Source organism: Podarcis erhardii (assembly GCF_964252035.2).
Source record: "Podarcis erhardii genome assembly, chromosome: 13".
Lineage (NCBI taxonomy): Eukaryota > Metazoa > Chordata > Lepidosauria > Squamata > Lacertidae > Podarcis > Podarcis erhardii.
Window position 1 is genome coordinate 13768855 of NC_138502.1, and position 27540 is coordinate 13796394.

At 46.9% G+C, this 27540-nt stretch overlaps 1 protein-coding gene across 8 annotated transcripts in view; it reads left to right on the forward strand.

Moving 5' to 3' along the window:
- Positions 1-1323: 1323 nt before the first annotated feature.
- LOC309326442 (up-regulator of cell proliferation-like) overlaps positions 1324-27540 on the forward strand; it is a 34586-nt gene continuing 8369 nt past the window's right edge. Inside the window, exons 1-7 of one of the 8 annotated variants that reach the window (XM_081835160.1) lie at positions 17020-17100; positions 17873-17944; positions 19715-19786; positions 20192-20263; positions 22038-22109; positions 23263-23334; positions 26434-26505. In XM_081835160.1, the coding sequence (XP_081691286.1) occupies positions 17085-17100; positions 17873-17944; positions 19715-19786; positions 20192-20263; positions 22038-22109; positions 23263-23334; positions 26434-26505 (448 nt within the window). In that variant the 5' untranslated portion in view covers positions 17020-17084. Of the gene's footprint in view, positions 1511-1534; positions 2126-6399; positions 6424-6649; positions 6712-7441; positions 7490-8178; positions 8251-9184; positions 9257-17019; positions 17101-17872; positions 17945-19714; positions 19787-20191; positions 20264-22037; positions 22110-22532; positions 22587-23262; positions 23335-25962; positions 26029-26433; positions 26506-27195; positions 27268-27540 lie in introns of those variants that run through there. The other 7 variants (XM_081835159.1, XM_081835158.1, XM_081835162.1 and 4 more) reach the window with 7 other exon arrangements.

A 27540-nucleotide genomic window follows, 5' to 3' on the forward strand; every position in this document is an offset into this window, starting at 1 on the left:
GCTACTTTCTTTTTGGGGGAAGGGAGGTAGATAGATAATTTATTACGGTCAAAGAACATAACACAATAAAAACAGCATTCATAAAGATAAAGTATACATTTGGAGCAGATTGCAGCAATAGCTCATGAGATATATACATACGCCCGTATAACTGATATTTGGGCTACCATAAAAAATTGACCCTAAGGCACCCCAAAGGGCAACTTCAGCATTTCCCTAGTAAGCTATTTTATTCTAGAGGATGATCTGTGCCTACAAATCTGGGCGCAGAATCTGGCTACCAGACAGGTCGTCTTGTGATCTTTGCCTAAGAGGAGAGAATTAAGTTTAGACTTGTCTGAAAGATCGGCGAGCCTCTTCAGCAAAGGATCAGTGGTGTCTCTACGGATCTCAACATAAAAAGGACATCTAAAAAATATATGTTTGGGGCTTCCTATTTCCCCTAATGGGCAGACGCAAAGTTTCTGTACATACGGGGCTCTTCTATAGGAGCCTTCCAGAACCGGTGAGGTCAGGGCCAAGCTTCTAGCAAGAGTAAAAGCCCTTCTTTCATTTCTGGATGTGAGGAAATAGAGCTTTGTTGCTGGAGCAGCTAGGTATCTCCCATTTTCTATGATTTTATAATCGGGGACGCTTGTACAGTCCTGTTGTCTCTCTATGTCCATGATTCTTTGCCTAACCACAGATCTAGCTTAGCCCAGGTCAATAGTTATGAGGGTTTGGGGAGCAAGGCCCAATTTCTGAAGAGTGTTTAAGACTGCTGTCTACCAGCCAGACTGAAACTGGTCGCTCAGAATCAATGGGGCTATTCCTCAGGGAAGCAGTTTCAGAGTTAGCCACTTATATATTCATGTTGGGACACGGGTGGCGATGTGGGTAAAACTTCAGCGCCTAGGACTTGCCGATCGCATGGTCGGCGGTTCGAATCCCCGCGGCGGGGTGAGCTCCCGTCGTTCGGTCCCAGCTCCTGCCCACCTAGCAGTTCTAAAGCACCCTTAAGTGCAAGTAGATAAATAGGTACCGCTTTATAGCGGGAAGGTAAACAGCGTTTCCATGTGCTGCTCTGGTGCCGGTTCGCCAGAGCAGCTTTGTCACGCTGGCCACGTGACCCGGAAGTGTCTGCGGACAGTGCTGGCTCCCGGCCTCTAGAGTGAGATGGGTGCACAACCCTAGAGTCTGTCAAGACTGGCCTGTACGGGCAGGGGTACCTTTACCTTTACCTTTATATTCATGTTAGACTAATGTGAGCTTTGACTTTCATCATGCCTGCATTTGAAACGCATCTAGGAACTTGTAGAAGGGCTCTGAGGACTTTGGATTGCACTCTTTCAAGGGGAGGGGGAGGGGAGGAAGAAACCATTTACTAGAAATCATTTGTTATCTCAGAACCCGTGTCAGAGTGAGACTTTCAGTTTCAGTTTCTGCTCTCTGCCTTTAAATATAGGAGAGGCACAAGTATTTGCTACCTGGAGCCGAGAAGACTTTCTGCTGCTCCTACAGAGAAAAGAAGGTAGGCTCTATTCCTTTCTACCTGAGATGAAAAGCATACAGATCTTATGTGAATGCTTAGAGTTTGTGTACATTTCATGAACTCTTCCTTATTAAATGTGCTTATAACATGTGCTAAAAGTCAAATTAAATTGCGCAAAATAAATTTGCTGGTAAGCGACTGAATCCCACCCTAAAATAGCAAGTCTGGAACCAGCCACAGTTTGCAGCTGAAGTAGAAAAACAAAAATTGTGATTTGGTATAAGACAACTTTTGAAAGCTGAACAGGTTCTAATTCTTTCTCCCCTCTTCTTGCTCTTTAAATAAAATGTTTCTTTCACAGACTGCTGCTTTCAGAGATGATGTCCAGCTATGAAATTATACGCAAAGGGAGAAAGCAATTAATTGATATACTTCAGAAGGACATAGACTGTGTTTTAGATGAGTTACGCATAGAAACTGTCATCACAAAAGAAGAATATGAGGGCCTGGAGAAAATCAAAGACTCAAAGAAAACAAGTAGAGAGTTGCTTATTCTGATACAAGAAAAAGGGGAAGCTGCCTGTAGCCAGTTCCTGGAATGCTTAGAAGTCGCATGTCCTGGTTCAAATCGTGCTCTGCAAGTTCAAAAACACGGTGAGTCCCACCATTCTTCCCAAACCTTAAAAACGTTTAGATATATCTTCCTTCTTCCTTGTTATCACAACAGCCATATGAGTTAAGAAACCACTTATCACTTTACAGATGAGACTCAAAATCTGCTCCAGAGTTCTGGCCACTCAATGCTGATGTTGGAATCCCATCCAGGTGAGTTTGCAGTTTAGCAGCAGAGGCTGGAGCCATTGGTTTGTTTTTGCCTTTTTAAACCTATTTCTTTGAGGCAGGTGCAGGAAAATATTTTTCTGCCCGAGGGCTGCATTCCTTTCTGGCCAACCTTCCCTGCTGGTGGTGGGTGGGGCCAAAGGCAAAAGTGGGTGGAGCAACAAATGCATTTTTTTGTAAAAAGACTAGTTTCTACATATACCTTCATGTTATGCAGGACTTCTGGGAGATTTGGCATTACAGAACCCATTAGATTAAACACAATAAACTAAACTAAACAAAGCCCTAACCCACCCTAACCCTAAACAAAACAAAACAAAACAAAAACCATTTGAAAACATACATCACACCTTTTCCATATCTATCTTTCATTCCCTTATTTCCTCGACCTCCTCTCACCTCCCTTTTTGTATTCCACTTCTGTTAATTGTTTCAGCAAATCCTTTCCATCTTTCTCTATTTTCTATGATAATATAAATATCTTAACATATTTTTAACCTTATTTTCCATTAAAGATAAAATACTTATATATGCTTTACTCCTTATAACATTTCTGCTAAGGCCATAAGGATTCATTCCACCATTTTTCTATCACTCATTAATTTTATAATATATCTATATATAAACTTTAAATTTTCCAATCTTCATCCACCATCTCCTCCCCCTGGTTTCGGGTTCTGCCAGTCCTTTCCGTCAATTCCATATAGTCCATCAACCTGGCGATCTTATATCCGAGGCTCTTAACTCTCTTCCAAGTCCCTTCTGCAGATCTTCTTCATATTCTTTAATGCTAAAGAACAGGTTTCGAGAAAACTCCAACCCAACAATACTTTTATTCCTTCTGGACAGGTCAGCCAAATTTCCATAGTTGAGGCTAAGATCCATAAAGTAATTCAGGACATGTTTCAAGATTCCTCCAAATCCAAAGGCCCCCCCTAACTTCAGTCTCCTCCAAACCCAGATCCATGTCCCAAAAGTCAATTGATCCCTGCATAGAGGGATCTTTCCAACTTTCCTTCTTCAGTCCAAGCCGGGATCCGATCCTCAAAATCTGACTTTTCCTAGATTCAATCATGGAAGGCCTCAACCTATGGTCCTCCACAGCTTTCTCCTTCTCCTCCACAGTTTGTCCTGCCAAAGTGGATTCCTGTACCAGGTCCTGAATTATTTCTGTATTGGTACTCACTTTTTGTTTCAAATTATTCACTTTTTGTCCCAAGCTATCAATTTTAATAGTCATATCATCTGTCTTGTTATGAAGCTGTTCCAGCGAATAGCTTATCTTGCATAGTACGGTCACTATGGCTTCTGTCAACATTCTTAAATAGTCCAAGGTCAATTCCCTGTTCTCACACTTTCTTATCTAGCAGCTGGAGATTCCCTAGTTCCACTCCTGTAACATTTCAAAAGCTCCCTCTAGAGGGAAACAGTCTCCTCTTGTATCAATCCTTTCAAAAACAACTCAAGCAATAAAAATAGTTTCAATTTTCAGTTACTTTTCCTCTTTTTTAAATGCAGAAAAGGACAATGGAAACAGTATACTTCTCTTATTTAGTTAGCTGTCAAATACGTTCTGTTCTGTTCACAGTCAATGAACTCTCCCAAAACGTCACTTTTTCTAGCAGCCCTTCCAGGTTCAGAGCGGTGGTAATTTGGTTTTTCACTCTCTCCTGCAGGCTCACTAGGTTCAAAATTTTCCCCCTCTTCTCCTGCTTCCAAGGGGGATTTGGTGCTTTTATCAGATGGAAATTTAATCCTTTACCAAAGATTTTCCATGACTTTAGCTTGTGACGTCTTTGCTTTAAAATATTTACAAAAGAGGAAGGCGGACTTCCTGTTTAGAACTTTCCCGTTTCGATGCCAAATTAAGATATTTGAAATCCAATTTTCCGTTCTACTCACGGGTAGTTGTTTAAAGTCCAATTGTCCACAGGAAAAAGTCAGCGCTCTCCGGCAGCAGCAATGCGGCTTCACTCCGTGAAAAAAGCAGTCGATTCGAAGCACCGCACCACTCACCCCACTTCGCTCCGGATCCCCAAAACAGGGTTTCCCCGCGAGTAGGGGAGGCGCAAAAGGTGCCAGCTGAATCCCAAGTTCACAAGCTTCTCCCGCCTGTGATTTCAGTGGGTCTCCGCCTTCGCCGTGGCGGTCAGACCCTGGTTTTCACGGAGCTAGTCCCTCCCGATCGGAGGAGCTCCGCCATTGCTGGAGGCGCCAACCCGGAAGTCAAATGTAAATCATTCTCACTGCTGCCAATATATCATCTTTATAAACAGTAGTCTTCTTATTTTCCATAAGTACAGATTCCTTTTCACATGTATAGTCATTCAAATCAATATTCTCAGACCTGTTGTGTAGGGATATTCGGTCTCACTTCTTGTTTCCATCCCTGCAGCTTTTGCAAAGTCGCATTCCAAACCATCTTGCTTGCAGGCTAAAAATAGCTTGCTTTTCCTTGACACAAAGTCTTTTCCCAGATAATCCACTTCGGCACCTTTCTCCCTCTCTACAGATCTGGTCCGTAAATCCTTTTAATTGCAGTTCATTCAACCTTGGGCTGGGGTGTAGGGTGTAGTAAAATCATTTTAAATTCCTTATTAAGCATATTTGCCCTCCCCCCTTATTTTCTCGGTAATCCTGTTGTGCAAATTCCATCAATTGCTGTTGTAAAATTCAAATTGCTGTTCTCAGACCTGTTGTAGAGCAATATTGGTTTGTCCTCTTTGTTTCATTCCCTGCGACTTTTACAAAGTCACATTCCAAACCTTCTTGTTTGAAGGCTAAAAATAGCTCCCAGATAACATATTCATACTGTGCCATTGTAGTTCTACTCTGGAGTTTCCCTTAACACAAACTTTCCCCAGATGATCCACTTTGGGCCTTTTCTCCCTCCCTACAGGTCTGATCTATAAATCATTTTAATTGCTGTCCATTCAACCTTGGTCGGGGGGGGGGGGTAGGACATAGTAAAATCATTTTAAATCCTTGTTGAACATAAATTATTTGCCCCCCCCCCCTTTCCTCAGTATCACAGTACAGTCGTACCTCTGCTTACATATCCCTCTGGATACGTAAACTTCGGGTTGTGAATGCAGGATGTGCAGAAGGGCACCTTCGGTTATGGACTTTATGGGATATGGCTGGGGCTCCGGAATGGATCCCATTTGTAACCCAGAGGTACCACTTTAGTACAAACACAATAACATCAACACAACATACACACGGTTCTTTTATTTTCGCAGGTGAGGACAGGCAAAAGAAACCATTTGGCATCCATATAGAGAGAGCACAAACCCCCCTGTCCTCCCCTTCCATCAGTTGCTGAACTAAAGTTTGTCATGCTTCAAACAGAAAGTTCATCCAATACCTCCAGGGAGCTAATTGCGGTCCTTTTCGCAGCCGATTGTTGTGGCCCATTATCATATGTCGCTTCAGGACATTGATTGCCCTCAGTGTTTCAAACTGTTAAGAAACCCTTCACAAATCAAGCCGCCGATGGAGGAGCATCCATGGCAAGGACACGCTCCCAGGTTGCATCCATACTACCTTTCAGTTTAGGCCAGGCATAGGCAAACTCCAGCCCTCCAGATGTTTGGGACTACGATTCCCATCATCCCTAGCTAACAGGACCGGTGGTCAGGGATTATGGGAATTGTAGTCCCAAACATCTGGAGAGCCGGAGTTTGCCTGTGCCTGCTTTAGGCAGCCTTGGACTTAAGCGACACCACAGGATACAGTGAACTCCCCAGTATCCCATGAGGAGCATTGCCAGGAATTTCACCTCATAAAAATCTGGTTAACCCCTGCTGGAATCTCCACCCCTGCACCAGAGAGCAGAGGAGAGCAGGCACCATATTAGTGGGTGTGATTGGAAACCAGGCCTTGGCATCTGTTTCCAGGAGTGGGGAACCTGTGGTCCTCCATCTCCCATCATCCCCCAGCCAGCATAGCTAGACGTCAAGAATGAAGGAAGTTGTTGAACCTTGGGAGGGTGTGTCCGCAGGTTTCTCACCCCGATCTAGCATACTGTATAATCGCAAATGTTCAGAATGTATACCCCATTATGCTAGAAACTTGTTTGTTTCTAGGTTGCTCAGTCAGTGAAGAGGAAGGTGAAATTCAGAAACACCCAGAGGAAGAGAAGATAGATTTTGAAATCAGTATGGTAAAGGGAACCCTGACAATTAGGTCCAGTTGTGGCCGACTCTGGGGTTACGGCACTCATCTTGATTTATCGGCCGAGGGAGCCAGCGTACAGCCTCCGGGTCATGTGGCCAGCATGACTAAGCCGCTTCTGGCGAACCACAGCAGCGTCACCCCGTCTCTAAGTTGTCCAAGTCAAGAGGAAGAAGATGATGTCCAGGAAGAATTGGAGGAAGAGAATAAACACCCCACCACAGGTAATCCCTCCTAATCATCATCACAGTGGAAAGGGAATGTAGGGTGTGTTGGAGAGAGAGTTTTGGAAGAGAGATCTTACGCTCTCGTAGCAGAGTAAATACTGCATGCTTAGGGAGTGCTCTTCAGCTCCATGGAACCATTTATGTGGAGTACCTCAGGGTTCAATTTTATCCCCTGTGCTGTTTAACAACTACATGAAACCACTGAGTAGGATCATCCTAAACCAGTTCAGGATGACCCACAGTCTCCTCAGAGAGAAAGGCCTTCCTTTGGGTGGGGGGTGGAGAGAAGCCCCAAGTGCTCCGAGAGTCTCCTCAGGTCTGTTTGACTTTTCTCACATACTTAGTGACTTGTCAATCCAGTAACAATTTGAATCTGTCATGAAGATATCCAAACATAACTACTGTATCTGTGAAATAAAGATCCATTTGATTGATTGATTGATTGATTGATTGGGTATTAATTAAGTAAGTAAATAAATAAAAAAACAAAATTAAATGACTTTGGAGGGTGGTAGATCACTGCCAGTATGTTATACTGGTAGTAGATCACAACCTATTTGAAGTTGGATATACCGATTGTAGTCCAACAACCAACCTTGGGAGGGCGTGTCCACAGGTTTCTCATCCCCTGATCTAGCATACTGTATAATCGCAAATGTTCAGAATGTATACCCCATTTTGCTAGAAACTTGTTTGTTTCTAGGTTGCTCAGTTGGTGAAGAGGAAGGTGAAATACAGAAACACCCAGAGGAAGAGAAGATAGATCTTGAAATCGGTAAGGTAAAGTGACCCCACACCATTAGGTTCAGTCATGGCCGACTCTGGGGTTGTGGCGCTCATCTCGCTTTATCAGCCGAGGGAGCAGGCGTACAGCTTCCAGGTCGTGGGGCCAGCATGACTAAGCCGCTTCTGGCGAACCAGAGCATCGCTCGGAAACGCCGTTTCCCTTCCCGCCGTAGTGGTACCTATTTATCTACTTGCACTTTGACGTGCTTTCGAAGTACTAGGTTGGCAGGAGCAGGGACCGAGCAACGGGAGCTCACCCCGTCGCAGGGATTCGAACCGCCGACCTTCTGATCTGGAAGTCCTAGGCTCTAGTGAGGGGGTGCAGCTCTTGGATTCCTTTTTCAGAGCAGGAGGAATGACATGATCTGCTGGAAAAGTACCTGTGAAGCTGAGGAGCTCCTGAACGAAAGAATTTACAAGTACAGTTTCGTTCCTCATCACTGCTGCTGTGTGGTTTCAGGAGCTGTTACGAATATTGGCCAAGGCTGCAGAAAGGTCTATCCCATTGCTGGTCCCTTAATGGGGACATGGCTTTTTAGTGGCGATTCTTATCCCAGCATGTAGCTTTTGTTGTTAAACCACTTTGAGATGTTTCACGGGAAATATACACGTAAATAGGTTGCCACATTGGAGAAGGCATTTTTAGATGGTTGTGCTAATGTGAGCTTCTGTCTCTAGGTTGTCCAAGTCAAGAGAAAGAAGATGATGTCCAGGAGGAATTGGAGGAAGAGAATAAACACCCCACCCCAGGTAATCCCTCCTAATCATCATCACAGTGGAAAGGGAATGTAGGGTGTGTTGGAGAGAGAGTTTTGGAAGAGAGATCTTACGCTCTCGTAGCAGAGTAAATGCTGCATGCTTAGGGAGTGCTCCTCAGCTCCATGGAGTGTGGAGTACCTCAGGGTTCAATATTATCCCTTATGCGGTTTAACATCTACATGAAACCACTGAGTAGGGTCATCCTGAAACAGTTCAGGATGACCCACAGTCTCCCCAGAGAGAAAGGCCTGCTTTGGGGTGGGGGGTGGAGAGAGGCCTGCGCGCTCCGACAGTCTCCTCATGTCTGTTTGACTTTTCTCACATGTTTAGTTACTTGTCCATCTAGTAACAATTTGAATCTTTCATGAAGATATCCAAACATGACTACTGTATATGTGAAATAAAGATCCATTTGATTGATTGATTGGGTATTAATTAAGTAAATAAATAAACAAATAAGCTTAAATGACTTTGGAGGGTGGTAGATCAATGCCAGTTGTGATCTACTGGTAGTAGATCACAACCTATTTGAATTTGGACATGCCTATTATAGTTCAACAACCTTGGGAGGTCGTGTCCACAGGTTTCTCATCCCCTGATCCAGTGTGGTGTAGTGGTTAAGAGCAGTGGACTCATAATCTGGTGAACCGGGTTCGCATCTCCGCTCCTCCACATGCAGTTGCTGGGTGACCTTGGGCTAGTCACACTTCTTTGAAGTCTCTCAGCCCCACTCACCTCACAGAGTGTTTGTTGTGGGGGAAAAAAGGGAAAGGAGAATCTTAGCCGCTTTGAGACTCCTTTGGGTAGTGATAAAGCGGGATGTCAAACCCAAACTCCTCCTCCTCCTCCTGATCTAGAACACTGTATAACTGCAAATGTTCAGAATGTCTACCCCATTTTGCTATTCCAACTTGCTTGTTTCTAGGTTGCTCAGTCGGTGAAGAGGAAGGTGAAATTCAGAAACACCCAGAGGAAGAGAAGATGGATCTTGAAATAGGTAATCTCACCTAATCAATGGTGTAATGAATGGAGAAAGTGAGGGGGTGCAGCTCTGGGAAGAGAAGATAGATCTTGAAATTGGTAAGGTAAAGGGACCCCTGACCATTAGGTCCAGTCGTGGCTGACTCTGGGGTTGCGGCGCTCATCTCGCTTTATTGGCCGAGGGAACCGGCGTACAGCTTCCAGGTCATGTGGCCAGCATGACGAAGCCGCTTCGGGCGAACCAGAGCAGCACTTGGAAATGCCGTTTCCCTTCCCGCCGGAGCGGTACCTATTTATCTACTTGCACTTTGACGTGCTTTCGAACTGCTGGGTTGGCAGGAGCAGGGATCGAACAACGGGAGCTCACCCCATCGCGGGGATTCGAACCGCGGACCTTCTGATCGGCAAGTCCTAGGCTCTAGTGAGGGGGTGCAGCTCAGGGATTCCTTTTTCAGAGCAGGAGCAATGAAATGATCTGCTGGAAAAGTACCTGTGAAGTTGAGGAGCTCCTGAACTAAGGAATTTACTAGTACAGTTTCGTTACTCATCACTGCTGCTGTGTGGCTTCAGGTGCTGTTTCGAATATTGGCCAAGGCTGCGGAAAGGTCTATCCCATTGCTGGTCCCTTAATGGGGACATGGCTTTTTAGTGGCGATTCTTATCCCAGCATGTAGCTTTTGTTGTTAAACCACTTTGACATGTTTCACGGGAAATATACACGTAAATAGGTTGCCACATTGGAGAAGGCATTTTTAGATGGTTGTGCTAATGTGAGCTTCTGTCTCTAGGTTGTCCAAGTCAAGAGAAAGAAGATGATGTCCAGGAGGAATTGGAGGAAGAGAATAAACACCCCACCCCAGGTAATCCCTCCTAATCATCATCACAGTGGAAAGGGAATGTAGGGTGTGTTGGAGAGAGAGTTTTGGAAGAGAGATCTTACGCTCTCGTAGCAGAGTAAATGCTGCATGCTTAGGGAGTGCTCCTCAGCTCCATGGAGTGTGGAGTACCTCAGGGTTCAATATTATCCCTTATGCGGTTTAACATCTACATGAAGCCACTGAGTAGGGTTATCCTGAAACAGTTCAGGACGACCCACAGTCTCCCCAGAGAGAAAGGCCTGCTTTGAGGTAGGGGGTGGAGAGAGGCCTGCGCACTCCGGCAGTCTCCTCATGTCTGTTTGACTTTTCTCACATGTTTAGTTACTTGTCCATCTAGTAACAATTTGAATCTGTCATGAAGATATCCGAACATAACTACTGTATCTGTGAAATAAAGATCCATTTGATTGATTGATTGATTGATTGGGTATTGATTAAGTAAATAAATAAACTTAAATGACTTTGGAGGGTGGTATATCACTGCTAGTTTGTTATACTGGTAGTAGACCACAACCTATTTGAAGTTGGACATACCAATTGTAGTCCAACAACCTTGGGAGGGTGTGTCCACAGGTTTCTCATCCCCTGATCTAGCATACTGTATAACTGCAAATGTTCAGAATGTCTACCCCATTTTGCTATTCCAACTTGCTTGTTTCTAGGTTGCTCAGTCGGTGAAGAGGAAGGTGAAATACAGAAACACCCAGAGGAAGAGAAGATGGATCTTGAAATAGGTAATCTCACCTAATCAATGGTGTAATGAATGGAGAAAGTGAGGGGGTGCAGCTCTGGGAAGAGAAGATAGATCTTGAAATTGGTAAGGTAAAGGGACCCCTGACCATTAGGTCCAGTCGTGGCTGACTCTGGGGTTGCGGCGCTCATCTCGCTTTATTGGCCGAGGGAACCGGCGTACAGCTTCCAGGTCATGTGGCCAGCATGACTAAGCCGCTTCGGGCGAACCAGAGCAGCATTTGGAAATGCCGTTTCCCTTCCCGCCAGAGCGGTACCTATTTATCTACTTGCACTTTGACGTGCTTTCGAACTGCTGGGTTGGCAGGAGCAGGGATCGAACAACGGGAGCTCACCCCGTCGCGGGGATTCGAACCGTGGACCTTCTGATCGGCAAGTCCTAGGCTCTAGTGAGGGGGTGCAGCTCAGGGATTCCTTTTTCAGAGCAGGAGCAATGAAATGATCTGCTGGAAAAGTACCTGTGAAGTTGAGGAGCTCCTGAACTAAGGAATTTACTAGTACAGTTTCGTTACTCATCACTGCTGCTGTGTGGCTTCAGGTGCTGTTTCGAATATTGGCCAAGGCTGCGGAAAGGTCTATCCCATTGCTGGTCCCTTACTGGGGACATGGCTTTTTAGTGGCGATTCTTATCCCAGCATGTAGCTTTTGTTGTTAAACCACTTTGAGATGTTTCACGGGAAATATATACATAAATAGGTTGCCACATTGGAGAAGGCATTTTTAGATGGTTGTGCTAATGTGAGCTTCTGTCTCTAGGTTGTCCAAGTCAAGAGAAAGAAGATGATGTCTGGGAAGAATTGGAGGAAGAGAATAAACACCCCACCCCAGGTAATCCCTCCTAATCATCATCACAGTGGAAAGGGAATGTAGGGTGTGCTGGAGAGAGAGTTTTGGAAGAGAGATCTTACGCTCTCGTAGCAGAGTAAATGCTGCATGCTTAGGGAGTGCTCCTCAGCTCCATGGAACCATTTGTGTGGAGTACCTCAGGGTTCAATTTTATCCCCTATGCTGTTTAACATCTACATGAAACTACTGAGTAGGATCATCCTGAAACAGTTCAGGACCACCCACAGTCTCCTCAGAGAGGAAACTGTCAGGATGGCCATCCATCAACAGATAGAGTTGGGTGCCATCGGCATACTGATGGCAACCCAGCCCCAAACTCCGGACAATCTGGGTGAGGGGGCACATAAAGATGTTAAAAAGCACCGGGGAGAGTATCGCACCCTGGGGCACTCCACACACCAAGGAGTGGCGGGATGACAATTCCCCCCCAAGCGCCACCCTCTGTCCCCGACCAGAGAGAAACGAGCGCAGCCATTGAAGGACTGTGCCCTGGATCCCCACGTCGGCAAGACGGTGGTCCAGGAGTTCGTGATCAACCATGCCGAAGGCTGCTGACAGGTCTAGAAGAATCAGCAGCCCCGACCCGCCTCGATCCAGCTGCCTGCGGAGATCATCTGTTAGGGTGACCAGAGCCGTCTCGGTCCCATGACCAGCGTGGAAGCCGGACTGGAATGGCTCCAAAGCCGATGTCTCATCCAGAAACCTACCAAGCTGTTCAGCAACCGCTCTCTCAATCACCTTACCCAGGAATGGAAGATTCGAAACCGGGCGGTAATTGGATAGATCTAAGGGATCTAATGATGTTTTCTTTAAGAGTGGGCGCACCACGGCTTCCTTCAGTTCCCCTGGGAATATCCCGGTGCCAAGGGACAAATTGATGATATCCCCCAGGGGGGCCCGCACCTCGTCTGGACAAGCTCTAATCAGCCAAGATGGGCACGGGTCAAGAGGACAGGTGGTGGGCCTGACAGGGTGGCTGCTGGTGCGCTAGGTGGCCGGTACACCTGCCAGACAGCCAAGCTCACCTCGGAGCCCCACACAAGGCCAACACATTCAATGCCGGGGATCGATGGCGATCTAAAGCCTGCTATTGGGGTGGGGGGTGGAAAGAAGCCCTGCGCGCTCCTACAGTCTCCTCAGGTCTCTTTGACTCTTCTCAAATGTTTAGTTACTTGTTCATCCAGTAACAGTTTGAATCTGTCATGAAGATATCCAGACATAACTACTGTATCTGTGAAATAAAGATCCATTTGATTGATTGATTGGGTATTAATTAAGTAAATAAATAAACAAATAAACTTAAATGACGTTGGAGGGTGGTAGATCAATGCCAGTTTGATATACTGGTAGTAGATCACAACCTATTTGAATTTGGACATGCCTATTATAGTCCAACAACCTTGGGAGGGCGTGTCCACAGGTTTCTCATCCCCTGATCCAGTGTGGTGTTGTGGTGAAGAGCGATGGACTCGTAATCTGGTGAACCGGGTTCGCGTCTCTGCTTCTCCACATGCAGCTGCTGGGTGACCTTGAGCTAGTCACACTTCTTTTAAGTCTCTCAGCCCCACTCACCTCACAGAGTATTTGTTGTGGGGGAGAACGGGAAAGGAGAATGTTAGCCGCTTTGAGACTCCTTCGGGTAGTGATGAAGTGGGATGTCAAATCCAAACTCCTCCTCCTCCTGATCTAGCCTACTGTATAATCGCAAATGTTCAGAATGTCTACCCCATCTTGCTAGAAACTTGTTTGTTTCTAGGTTGCTCAGTCGGTGAAGAGGAAGGTGAAATACAGAAACACCCAGAGGAAGAGAAGAGAGATTTTGAAATAGGTAATCCCACCTAATCAATGGTGTAATGAATGGAGAAAGTGAGGGGGTGGAGCTCAGGGATTCCTTTTTCAGAGCAGGAGCAATGACATGATCTGCTGGAAAAGTATCTGTGAAGTTGAGGAGCTCCTGAACTAAGGAATTTACTAGTACAGTTTCGTTATTCATCACTGCTGCTGTGTGGTTTCAGCGGCTGTTTCGAATATTGGCCAAGGCTGCAGAAAGGTCTATCCCATTGCTGGTCCCTTAATGGGGACATGGCTTTTTAGTGGCGATTCTTATCCCAGCATGTAGCTTTTGTTGTTAAACCACTTTGAGATGTTTCACGGGAAATATACACGTAAATAGGTTGCCACATTGGAGAAGGCATTTTTAGATGGTTGTGCTAATGTGAGCTTCTGTCTCTAGGTTGTCCAAGTCAAGAGAAAGAAGATGATGTCCAGGAGGAATTGGAGGAAGAGAATAAACACCCCACCCCAGGTAATCCCTCCTAATCATCATCACAGTGGAAAGGGAATGTAGGGTGTGTTGGAGAGAGAGTTTTGGAAGAGAGATCTTACGCTCTCGTAGCAGAGTAAATGCTGCATGCTTAGGGAGTGCTCCTCAGCTCCATGGAACCATTTGTGTGGAGTACCTCAGGGTTCAATTTTATCCCCTATGCTGTTTAACATCTACATGAAACTACTGAGTAGGATCATCCTGAAACAGTTCAGGACCACCCACAGTCTCCTCAGAGAGGAAACTGTCAGGATGGCCATCCATCAACAGATAGAGTTGGGTGCCATCGGCATACTGATGGCAACCCAGCCCCAAACTCCGGACAATCTGGGTGAGGGGGCACATAAAGATGTTAAAAAGCACCGGGGAGAGTATCGCACCCTGGGGCACTCCACACACCAAGGAGTGGCGGGATGACAATTCCCCCCCAAGCGCCACCCTCTGTCCCCGACCAGAGAGAAACGAACGCAGCCATTGAAGGACTATGCCCTGGATCCCCACGTCGGCAAGACGGTGGTCCAGGAGTTCGTGATCAACCATGCCGAAGGCTGCTGACAGGTCTAGAAGAATCAGCAGCCCCGACCCGCCTCGATCCAGCTGCCTGCGGAGATCATCTGTTAGGGTGACCAGAGCCGTCTCGGTCCCATGACCAGCGCGGAAGCCGGACTGGAATGGCTCCAAAGCCGATGTCTCATCCAGAAACCTACCAAGCTGTTCAGCAACCGCTCTCTCAATCACCTTACCCAGGAATGGAAGATTCGAAACCGGGCGGTAATTGGATAGATCTAAGGGATCTAATGATGTTTTCTTTAAGAGTGGGCGCACCACGGCTTCCTTCAGTTCCCCTGGGAATATCCCGGTGCCAAGGGACAAATTGATGATATCCCCCAGGGGGGCCCGCACCTCGTCTGTACAAGCTCTAATCAGCCAAGATGGGCACGGGTCAAGAGGACAGGTGGTGGGCCTGACAGGGTGGCTGCTGGTGCGCTAGGTGGCCGGTACACCTGCCAGACAGCCAAGCTCACCTCGGAGCCCCACACAAGGCCAACACATTCAATGCCGGGGATCGATGGCGATCTAAAGCCTGCTATTGGGGTGGGGGGTGGAAAGAAGCCCTGCGCGCTCCTACAGTCTCCTCAGGTCTCTTTGACTCTTCTCAAATGTTTAGTTACTTGTTCATCCAGTAACAGTTTGAATCTGTCATGAAGATATCCAGACATAACTACTGTATCTGTGAAATAAAGATCCATTTGATTGATTGATTGGGTATTAATTAAGTAAATAAATAAACAAATAAACTTAAATGACGTTGGAGGGTGGTAGATCAATGCCAGTTTGATATACTGGTAGTAGATCACAACCTATTTGAATTTGGACATGCCTATTGTAGTCCAACAACCTTGGGAGGGCGTGTCCACAGGTTTCTCATCCCCTGATCCAGTGTGGTGTTGTGGTGAAGAGCGATGGACTCGTAATCTGGTGAACCGGGTTCGCTTCCCCGCTCCTCCACATGCAGCTGCTGGGTGACCTTGAGCTAGTCACACTTCTTTTAAGTCTCTCAGCCCCACTCACCTCACAGAGTGTTTGTTGTGGGGGAGAAAGGGAAAGGAGAATGTTAGCCGCTTTGAGACTCCTTCGGGTAGTGATGAAGTGGGATGTCAAACCCAAACTCCTCCTCCTCCTCCTCCTGATCTAGCCTACTGTATAATCGCAAATGTTCAGAATGTCTACCCCATCTTGCTAGAAACTTGTTTGTTTCTAGGTTGCTCAGTCGGTGAAGAGGAAGGTGAAATACAGAAACACCCAGAGGAAGAGAAGAGAGATCTTGAAATAGGTAATCCCACCTAATCAATGGTGTAATGAATGGAGAAAGTGAGGGGGTGGAGCTCAGGGATTCCCTTTTCAGAGCAGGAGCAATGACATGATCTGCTGGAAAAGTATCTGTGAAGTTGAGGAGCTCCTGAACTAAGGAATTTACTAGTACAGTTTCGTTACTCATCACTGCTGCTGTGTGGTTTCAGGTGCTGTTTCGAATATTGGCCAAGGCTGCGGAAAGGTCTATCCCATTGCTGGTCCCTTAATGGGGACATGGCTTTTTAGTGGCGATTCTTATCCCAGCATGTAGCTTTTGTTGTTAAACCACTTTGACATGTTTCACGGGAAATATACACGTAAATAGGTTGCCACATTGGAGAAGGCATTTTTAGATGGTTGTGCTAATGTGAGCTTCTGTCTCTAGGTTGTCCAAGTCAAGAGAAAGAAGATGATGTCCAGGAGGAATTGGAGGAAGAGAATAAACACCCCACCCCAGGTAATCCCTCCTAATCATCATCACAGTGGAAAGGGAATGTAGGGTGTGTTGGAGAGAGAGTTTTGGAAGAGAGATCTTACGCTCTCGTAGCAGAGTAAATGCTGCATGCTTAGGGAGTGCTCCTCAGCTCCATGGAGTGTGGAGTACCTCAGGGTTCAATATTATCCCTTATGCGGTTTAACATCTACATGAAGCCACTGAGTAGGGTTATCCTGAAACAGTTCAGGACGACCCACAGTCTCCCCAGAGAGAAAGGCCTGCTTTGAGGTAGGGGGTGGAGAGAGGCCTGCGCACTCCGGCAGTCTCCTCATGTCTGTTTGACTTTTCTCACATGTTTAGTTACTTGTCCATCTAGTAACAATTTGAATCTGTCATGAAGATATCCGAACATAACTACTGTATCTGTGAAATAAAGATCCATTTGATTGATTGATTGATTGATTGGGTATTGATTAAGTAAATAAATAAACTTAAATGACTTTGGAGGGTGGTATATCACTGCTAGTTTGTTATACTGGTAGTAGACCACAACCTATTTGAAGTTGGACATACCAATTGTAGTCCAACAACCTTGGGAGGGTGTGTCCACAGGTTTCTCATCCCCTGATCTAGCATACTGTATAACTGCAAATGTTCAGAATGTCTACCCCATTTTGCTATTCCAACTTGCTTGTTTCTAGGTTGCTCAGTCGGTGAAGAGGAAGGTGAAATACAGAAACACCCAGAGGAAGAGAAGATGGATCTTGAAATAGGTAATCTCACCTAATCAATGGTGTAATGAATGGAGAAAGTGAGGGGGTGCAGCTCTGGGAAGAGAAGATAGATCTTGAAATTGGTAAGGTAAAGGGACCCCTGACCATTAGGTCCAGTCGTGGCTGACTCTGGGGTTGCGGCGCTCATCTCGCTTTATTGGCCGAGGGAACCGGCGTACAGCTTCCAGGTCATGTGGCCAGCATGACTAAGCCGCTTCAGGCGAACCAGAGCAGCATTTGGAAATGCCGTTTCCCTTCCCGCCAGAGCGGTACCTATTTATCTACTTGCACTTTGACGTGCTTTCGAACTGCTGGGTTGGCAGGAGCAGGGATCGAACAACGGGAGCTCACCCCGTCGCGGGGATTCGAACCGTGGACCTTCTGATCGGCAAGTCCTAGGCTCTAGTGAGGGGGTGCAGCTCAGGGATTCCTTTTTCAGAGCAGGAGCAATGAAATGATCTGCTGGAAAAGTACCTGTGAAGTTGAGGAGCTCCTGAACTAAGGAATTTACTAGTACAGTTTCGTTACTCATCACTGCTGCTGTGTGGCTTCAGGTGCTGTTTCGAATATTGGCCAAGGCTGCAGAAAGGTCTATCCCATTGCTGGTCCCTTACTGGGGACATGGCTTTTTAGTGGCGATTCTTATCCCAGCATGTAGCTTTTGTTGTTAAACCACTTTGAGATGTTTCACGGGAAATATATACATAAATAGGTTGCCACATTGGAGAAGGCATTTTTAGATGGTTGTGCTAATGTGAGCTTCTGTCTCTAGGTTGTCCAAGTCAAGAGAAAGAAGATGATGTCTGGGAAGAATTGGAGGAAGAGAATAAACACCCCACCCCAGGTAATCCCTCCTAATCATCATCACAGTGGAAAGGGAATGTAGGGTGTGTTGGAGAGAGAGTTTTGGAAGAGAGATCTTACGCTCTCGTAGCAGAGTAAATGCTGCATGCTTAGGGAGTGCTCCTCAGCTCCATGGAACCATTTGTGTGGAGTACCTCAGGGTTCAATTTTATCCCCTATGCTGTTTAACATCTACATGAAACTACTGAGTAGGATCATCCTGAAACAGTTCAGGACCACCCACAGTCTCCTCAGAGAGGAAACTGTCAGGATGGCCATCCATCAACAGATAGAGTTGGGTGCCATCGGCATACTGATGGCAACCCAGCCCCAAACTCCGGACAATCTGGGTGAGGGGGCACATAAAGATGTTAAAAAGCACCGGGGAGAGTATCGCACCCTGGGGCACTCCACACACCAAGGAGTGGCGGGATGACAATTCCCCCCCAAGCGCCACCCTCTGTCCCCGACCAGAGAGAAACGAGCGCAGCCATTGAAGGACTGTGCCCTGGATCCCCACGTCGGCAAGACGGTGGTCCAGGAGTTCGTGATCAACCATGCCGAAGGCTGCTGACAGGTCTAGAAGAATCAGCAGCCCCAACCCGCCTCGATCCAGCTGCCTGCGGAGATCATCTGTTAGGGTGACCAGAGCCGTCTCGGTCCCATGACCAGCGTGGAAGCCGGACTGGAATGGCTCCAAAGCTGATGTCTCATCCAGAAACCTACCAAGCTGTTCAGCAACCGCTCTCTCAATCACCTTACCCAGGAATGGAAGATTCGAAACCGGGCGGTAATTGGATAGATCTAAGGGATCTAATGATGTTTTCTTTAAGAGTGGGCGCACCACGGCTTCCTTCAGTTCCCCTGGGAATATCCCGGTGCCAAGGGACAAATTGATGATATCCCCCAGGGGGGCCCGCACCTCGTCTGGACAAGCTCTAATCAGCCAAGATGGGCACGGGTCAAGAGGACAGGTGGTGGGCCTGACAGGGTGGCTGCTGGTGCGCTAGGTGGCCGGTACACCTGCCAGACAGCCAAGCTCACCTCGGAGCCCCACACAAGGCCAACACATTCAATGCCGGGGATCGATGGCGATCTAAAGCCTGCTATTGGGGTGGGGGGTGGAAAGAAGCCCTGCGCGCTCCTACAGTCTCCTTAGGTCTCTTTGTCTCTTCTCAAATGTTTAGTTACTTGTTCATCCAGTAACAGTTTGAATCTGTCATGAAGATATCCAGACATAACTACTGTATCTGTGAAATAAAGATCCATTTGATTGATTGGGTATTAATTAAGTAAATAAATAAACAAATAAACTTAAATGACGTTGGAGGGTGGTAGATCAATGCCAGTTTGATATACTGGTAGTAGATCACAACCTATTTGAATTTGGACATGCCTATTACAGTCCAACAACCTTGGGAGGGCGTGTCCACAGGTTTCTCATCCCCTGATCCAGTGTGGTGTTGTGGTGAAGAGCGATGGACTCGTAATCTGGTGAACCGGGTTCGCGTCTCCGCTTCTCCACATGCAGCTGCTGGGTGACCTTGAGCTAGTCACACTTCTTTTAAGTCTCTCAGCCCCACTCACCTCACAGAGTATTTGTTGTGGGGGAGAACGGGAAAGGAGAATGTTAGCCGCTTTGAGACTCCTTCGGGTAGTGATGAAGTGGGATGTCAAACCCAAACTCCTCCTCCTCCTGATCTAGCCTACTGTATAATCGCAAATGTTCAGAATGTCTACCCCATCTTGCTAGAAACTTGTTTGTTTCTAGGTTGCTCAGTCGGTGAAGAGGAAGGTGAAATACAGAAACACCCAGAGGAAGAGAAGAGAGATTTTGAAATAGGTAATCCCACCTAATCAATGGTGTAATGAATGGAGAAAGTGAGGGGGTGGAGCTCAGGGATTCCTTTTTCAGAGCAGGAGCAATGACATGATCTGCTGGAAAAGTATCTGTGAAGTTGAGGAGCTCCTGAACTAAGGAATTTACTAGTACAGTTTCGTTACTCATCACTGCTGCTGTGTGGCTTCAGGTGCTGTTTCGAATATTGGCCAAGGCTGCGGAAAGGTCTATCCCATTGCTGGTCCCTTAATGGGGACATGGCTTTTTAGTGGCGATTCTTATCACAGCATGTAGCTTTTGTTGTTAAACCACTTTGAGATGTTTCACGTGAAATATAAACGTAAATAGGTTGCCACATTGGAGAAGGCATTTTTAGATGGTTGTGCTAATGTGAGCTTCTGTCTCTAGGTTGTCCAAGTCAAGAGAAAGAAGATGATGTCCAGGAGGAATTGGAGGAAGAGAATAAACACCCCACCCCAGGTAATCCCTCCTAATCATCATCACAGTGGAAAGGGAATGTAGGGTGTGTTGGAGAGAGAGTTTTGGAAGAGAGATCTTACGCTCTCGTAGCAGAGTAAATGCTGCATGCTTAGGGAGTGCTCCTCAGCTCCATGGAACCATTTGTGTGGAGTACCTCAGGGTTCAATTTTATCCCCTATGCTGTTTAACATCTACATGAAACTACTGAGTAGGATCATCCTGAAACAGTTCAGGACCACCCACAGTCTCCTCAGAGAGGAAACTGTCAGGATGGCCATCCATCAACAGATAGAGTTGGGTGCCATCGGCATACTGATGGCAACCCAGCCCCAAACTCCGGACAATCTGGGTGAGGGGGCACATAAAGATGTTAAAAAGCACCGAGGAGAGTATCGCACCCTGGGGCACTCCACACACCAAGGAGTGGCGGGATGACAATTCCCCCCCAAGCGCCACCCTCTGTCCCCGACCAGAGAGAAACGAGCGCAGCCATTGAAGGACTGTGCCCTGGATCCCCACGTCGGCAAGACGGTGGTCCAGGAGTTCGTGATCAACCATGCCGAAGGCTGCTGACAGGTCTAGAAGAATCAGCAGCCCCAACCCGCCTTGATCCAGCTGCCTGCGGAGATCATCTGTTAGGGTGACCAGAGCCGTCTCGGTCCCATGACCAGCGCGGAAGCCGGACTGGAATGGCTCCAAAGCCGATGTCTCATCCAGAAACCTACCAAGCTGTTCAGCAACCGCTCTCTCAATCACCTTACCCAGGAATGGAAGATTCGAAACCGGGCGGTAATTGGATAGATCTAAGGGATCTAATGATGTTTTCTTTAAGAGTGGGCGCACCACGGCTTCCTTCAGTTCCCCTGGGAATATCCCGGTGCCAAGGGACAAATTGATGATATCCCCCAGGGGGGCCCGCACCTCGTCTGTACAAGCTCTAATCAGCCAAGATGGGCACAGGTCAAGAGGACAGGTGGTGGGCCTGACAGGGTGGCTGCTGGTGCGCTAGGTGGCCGGTACACCTGCCAGACAGCCAAGCTCACCTCGGAGCCCCACACAAGGCCAACACATTCAATGCCGGGGATCGATGGCGATCTAAAGCCTGCTATTGGGGTGGGGGGTGGAAAGAAGCCCTGCGCGCTCCTACAGTCTCCTCAGGTCTCTTTGACTCTTCTCAAATGTTTAGTTACTTGTTCATCCAGTAACAGTTTGAATCTGTCATGAAGATATCCAGACATAACTACTGTATCTGTGAAATAAAGATCCATTTGATTGATTGATTGGGTATTAATTAAGTAAATAAATAAACAAATAAACTTAAATGACGTTGGAGGGTGGTAGATCAATGCCAGTTTGATATACTGGTAGTAGATCACAACCTATTTGAATTTGGACATGCCTATTGTAGTCCAACAACCTTGGGAGGGCGTGTCCACAGGTTTCTCATCCCCTGATCCAGTGTGGTGTTGTGGTGAAGAGCGATGGACTCGTAATCTGGTGAACCGGGTTCTCGTCTCCGCTTCTCCACATGCAGCTGCTGGGTGACCTTGAGCTAGTCACACTTCTTTTAAGTCTCTCAGCCCCACTCACCTCACAGAGTGTTTGTTGTGGGGGAGAAAGGGAAAGGAGAATGTTAGCCGCTTTGAGACTCCTTCGGGTAGTGATGAAGTGGGATGTCAAACCCAAACTCCTCCTCCTCCTGATCTAGCCTACTGTATAATCGCAAATGTTCAGAATGTCTACCCCATCTTGCTAGAAACTTGTTTGTTTCTAGGTTGCTCAGTCGGTGAAGAGGAAGGTGAAATACAGAAACACCCAGAGGAAGAGAAGAGAGATCTTGAAATAGGTAATCCCACCTAATCAATGGTGTAATGAATGGAGAAAGTGAGGGGGTGGAGCTCAGGGATTCCCTTTTCAGAGCAGGAGCAATGACATGATCTGCTGGAAAAGTATCTGTGAAGTTGAGGAGCTCCTGAACTAAGGAATTTACTAGTACAGTTTCGTTACTCATCACTGCTGCTGTGTGGCTTCAGGTGCTGTTTCGAATATTGGCCAAGGCTGCGGAAAGGTCTATCCCATTGCTGGTCCCTTAATGGGGACATGGCTTTTTAGTGGCGATTCTTATCTCAGCATGTAGCTTTTGTTGTTAAACCACTTTGAGATGTTTCACGGGAAATATACACGTAAATAGGTTGCCACATTGGAGAAGGCATTTTTAGATGGTTGTGCTAATGTGAGCTTCTGTCTCTAGGTTGTCCAAGTCAAGAGAAAGAAGACGATGTCCAGGAGGAATTGGAGGAAGAGAATAAACACCCCACCCCAGGTAATCCCTCCTAATCATCATCACAGTGGAAAGGGAATGTAGGGTGTGCTGGAGAGAGAGTTTTGGAAGAGAGATCTTACGCTCTCGTAGCAGAGTAAATGCTGCATGCTTAGGGAGTGCTCCTCAGCTCCATGGAGTGTGGAGTACCTCAGGGTTCAATATTATCCCTTATGCGGTTTAACATCTACATGAAGCCACTGAGTAGGGTTATCCTGAAACAGTTCAGGACGACCCACAGTCTCCCCAGAGAGAAAGGCCTGCTTTGAGGTAGGGGGTGGAGAGAGGCCTGCGCACTCCGGCAGTCTCCTAATGTCTGTTTGACTTTTCTCACATGTTTAGTTACATGTCAATCCAGAAACAATTTGAATCTGTCATGAAGATATCCGAACATAACTACTGTATCTGTGAAATAAAGATCCATTTGATTGATTGATTGATTGGGTATTGATTAAGTAAATAAATAAACTTAAATGACTTTGGAGGGTGGTATATCACTGCTAGTTTGTTATACTGGTAGTAGACCACAACCTATTTGAAGTTGGACATACCAATTGTAGTCCAACAACCTTGGGAGGGTGTGTCCACAGGTTTCTCATCCCCTGATCTAGCATACTGTATAACTGCAAATGTTCAGAATGTCTACCCCATTTTGCTATTCCAACTTGCTTGTTTCTAGGTTGCTCAGTCGGTGAAGAGGAAGGTGAAATACAGAAACACCCAGAGGAAGAGAAGATGGATCTTGAAATAGGTAATCTCACCTAATCAATGGTGTAATGAATGGAGAAAGTGAGGGGGTGCAGCTCTGGGAAGAGAAGATAGATCTTGAAATTGGTAAGGTAAAGGGACCCCTGACCATTAGGTCCAGTCGTGGCTGACTCTGGGGTTGCGGCGCTCATCTCGCTTTATTGGCCGAGGGAACCGGCGTACAGCTTCCAGGTCATGTGGCCAGCATGACTAAGCCGCTTCGGGCGAACCAGAGCAGCATTTGGAAATGCCGTTTCCCTTCCCGCCAGAGCGGTACCTATTTATCTACTTGCACTTTGACGTGCTTTCGAACTGCTGGGTTGGCAGGAGCAGGGATCGAACAACGGGAGCTCACCCCGTCGCGGGGATTCGAACCGCGGACCTTCTGATCGGCAAGTCCTAGGCTCTAGTGAGGGGGTGCAGCTCAGGGATTCCTTTTTCAGAGCAGGAGCAATGAAATGATCTGCTGGAAAAGTACCTGTGAAGTTGAGGAGCTCCTGAACTAAGGAATTTACTAGTACAGTTTCGTTACTCATCACTGCTGCTGTGTGGTTTCAGGGGCTGTTTCGAATATTGGCCAAGGCTGCAGAAAGGTCTATCCCATTGCTGGTCCCTTACTGGGGACATGGCTTTTTAGTGGCGATTCTTATCACAGCATGTAGCTTTTGTTGTTAAACCACTTTGAGATGTTTCACGGGAAATATATACATAAATAGGTTGCCACATTGGAGAAGGCATTTTTAGATGGTTGTGCTAATGTGAGCTTCTGTCTCTAGGTTGTCCTAGTCAAGAGAAAGAAGACAATGTCCAGGCAGAATTGGAGGAAGAGAATAAACACCCCACCCCAGGTAATCCCTCCTAATCATCATCACAGTGGAAAGGGAATGTAGGGTGTGTTGGAGAGAGAGTTTTGGAAGAGAGATCTTACGCTCTCGTAGCAGAGTAAATGCTGCATGCTTAGGGAGTGCTCCTCAGCTCCATGGAACCATTTGTGTGGAGTACCTCAGGGTTCAATTTTATCCCCTATGCTGTTTAACATCTACATGAAACTACTGAGTAGGATCATCCTGAAACAGTTCAGGACCACCCACAGTCTCCTCAGAGAGGAAACTGTCAGGATGGCCATCCATCAACAGATAGAGTTGGGTGCCATCGGCATACTGATGGCAACCCAGCCCCAAACTCCGGACAATCTGGGTGAGGGGGCACATAAAGATGTTAAAAAGCACCGAGGAGAGTATCGCACCCTGGGGCACTCCACACACCAAGGAGTGGCGGGATGACAATTCCCCCCCAAGCGCCACCCTCTGTCCCCGACCAGAGAGAAACGAGCGCAGCCATTGAAGGACTGTGCCCTGGATCCCCACGTCGGCAAGGCGGTTGTCCAGGAGTTCGTGATCAACCATGCCGAAGGCTGCTGACAGGTCTAGAAGAATCAGCAGCCCCGACCCGCCTCGATCCAGCTGCCTGCGGAGATCATCTGTTAGGGTGACCAGAGCCGTCTCGGTCCCATGACCAGCGCGGAAGCCGGACTGGAATGGCTCCAAAGCCGATGTCTCATCCAGAAACCTACCAAGCTGTTCAGCAACCGCTCTCTCAATCACCTTACCCAGGAATGGAAGATTCGAAACCGGGCGGTAATTGGATAGATCTAAGGGATCTAATGATGTTTTCTTTAAGAGTGGGCGCACCACTGCCTCCTTCAGTTCCCCTGGGAATATCCTGGTGCCAAGGGACAAATTGATGATATCCCCCAGGGGGGCCCGTACCTCGTCTGGACACGCTCTAATCAGCCAAGACGGGCACAGGTTGAGAGGACAGGTGGTGGGCCTGACAGGGTGGCTGCTGGTGCGCTAGGTGGCCGGTACACCTGCCAGACTGCCAAGCTCACCTCGGAGCCCCACACAAGGCCAACACATTCAATGCTGGGGATCGATGGCGATCTAAGGCCTGCTATTGGGGTGGGGGGTGGAAAGAAGCCCTGCGCGCTCCTGCAGTCTCCTCAGGTCTGTTTGACTCTTCTCAAATGTTTAGTTACTTGTTCATCCAGTAACAGTTTGAATCTGTCATGCAGATATCCAGACATAACTACTGTATCTGTGAAATAAAGATCCATTTGATTGATTGATTGGGTATTAATTAAGTAAATAAATAAATAAACAAATAAACTTAAATGACGTCGGAGGGTGGTAGATCAATGCCAGTTTGATATACTGGTAGTAGATCACAACCTATTTGAATTTGGACGTGCCTATTGTAGTCCAACAACCTTGGGAGGGCGTGTCCACAGGATTCTCATCCCCGGATCCAGTGTGGTGTAGTGGTTAAGAGCAGTGGACTCATAATCTGGTGAACCGGGTTCGCTTCCCCGCTCCTCCACATGCAGCTGCTGGGTGACCTTGGGCTAGTCACACTTCTTTGAAGTCTCTCAGCCCCACTCACCTCACAGAGTGTTTGTTGTGGGGGAGAAAGGGAAAGGAGAATGTTAGCTGCTTTGAGACTCCTTCGGGTAGTGATAAAGCGGGATATGAAATCCAAACTCCTCCTCCTCCTGATCTAGCCTACTGTATAATCGCAAATGTTCAGAATGTCTACCCCATTTTGCTAGAAACTTGTTTGTTTCTAGGTTGCTCAGTTGGTGAAGAGGAAGGTGAAATACAGAAACACCCAGAGGAAGAGAAGAGAGATCTTGAAATAGGTAATCTCACCTAACCAATGGTGTAATGAATGGAGAAAGTGAGGGGGTGGAGCTCAGGGATTCCTTTTTCAGAGCAGGAGCAATGACATGATCTGCTGGAAAAGTACCTGTGAAGTTGAGGAGCTCCTGAACTAAGGAATTTACTAGTACAGTTTCGTTATTCATCACTGCTGCTGTGTGGTTTCAGCGGCTGTTTCGAATATTGGCCAAGGCTGCAGAAAGGTCTATCCCATTGCTGGTCCCTTAATGGGGACATGGCTTTTTAGTGGCGATTCTTATCCCAGCATGTAGCTTTTGTTGTTAAACCACTTTGAGATGTTTCACGGGAAATATATACATAAATAGGTTGCCACATTGGAGAAGGCATTTTTAGATGGTTGTGCTAATGTGAGCTTCTGTCTCTAGGTTGTCCAAGTCAAGAGAAAGAAGACGGTGTCCGGGAAGAATTGGAGGAAGAGAATAAACACCCCACCCCAGGTAATCCCTCCTAATCATCATCACAGTGGAAAGGGAATGTAGGGTGTGTTGGAGAGAGAGTTTTGGAAGAGAGATCTTACGCTCTCGTAGCAGAGTAAATGCTGCATGCTTAGGGAGTGCTCTTCAGCTCCATGGAGTGTGGAGTACCTCAGGGTTCAATATTATCCCTTATGCGGTTTAACATCTACATGAAGCCACTGAGTAGGGTTATCCTGAAACAGTTCAGGACGACCCACAGTCTCCCCAGAGAGAAAGGCCTGCTTTGAGGTAGGGGGTGGAGAGAGGCCTGCGCGCTCCGACAGTCTCCTCAGGTCTGTTTGACTTTTCTCACATGTTTAGTTACATGTCAATCCAGTAACAATTTAAATCTGTCATGAAGATATCCGAACATAACTACTGTATCTGTGAAATAAAGATCCATTTTATTGATTTATTGATTGATTGATTGGGTATTGATTAAGTAAATAAATAAATAAACAAACTTAAATGACTTTGGAGGGTGGTATATCACTGCTAGTTTGTTATACTGGTAGTAGATCACAACCTATTTGAAGTTGGACATACCAATTGTAGTCCAAGAACCTTGGGAGGGTGTGTCCACAGGTTTCACATCCCCTGATCTAGCATACTGTATAACTGCAAATGTTCAGAATGTCTACCCCATTTTGCTAGAAACTTGTTTGTTTCTAGGTTGCTCAGTCAGTGAAGGAGGAGGTGAAATTCAGAAACACCCAGAGGAAGAGAAGATAGATCTTGAAATCGGTAAGGTAAAGGGACCCCTGACCATTAGGTCCAGTCGTGGCCGACTTTGGGGTTGCGGCGCTCATCTCGCTTTATTGGCCGAGGGAGCCGGCGTACAGCTTCTGGATCATGTGGCCAGCATGACTAAGGCGCTTCTGGCAAACCAGAGCAGCACTTGGAAACGCCATTTCCCTTCCCGCCGGAGCGGTACCTATTTATCTACTTGCACTTTGACGTGCTTTCAAACTGCTGGGTTGGCAGGAGCAGGGACCGAGCAACGGGAGCTCACCCCGT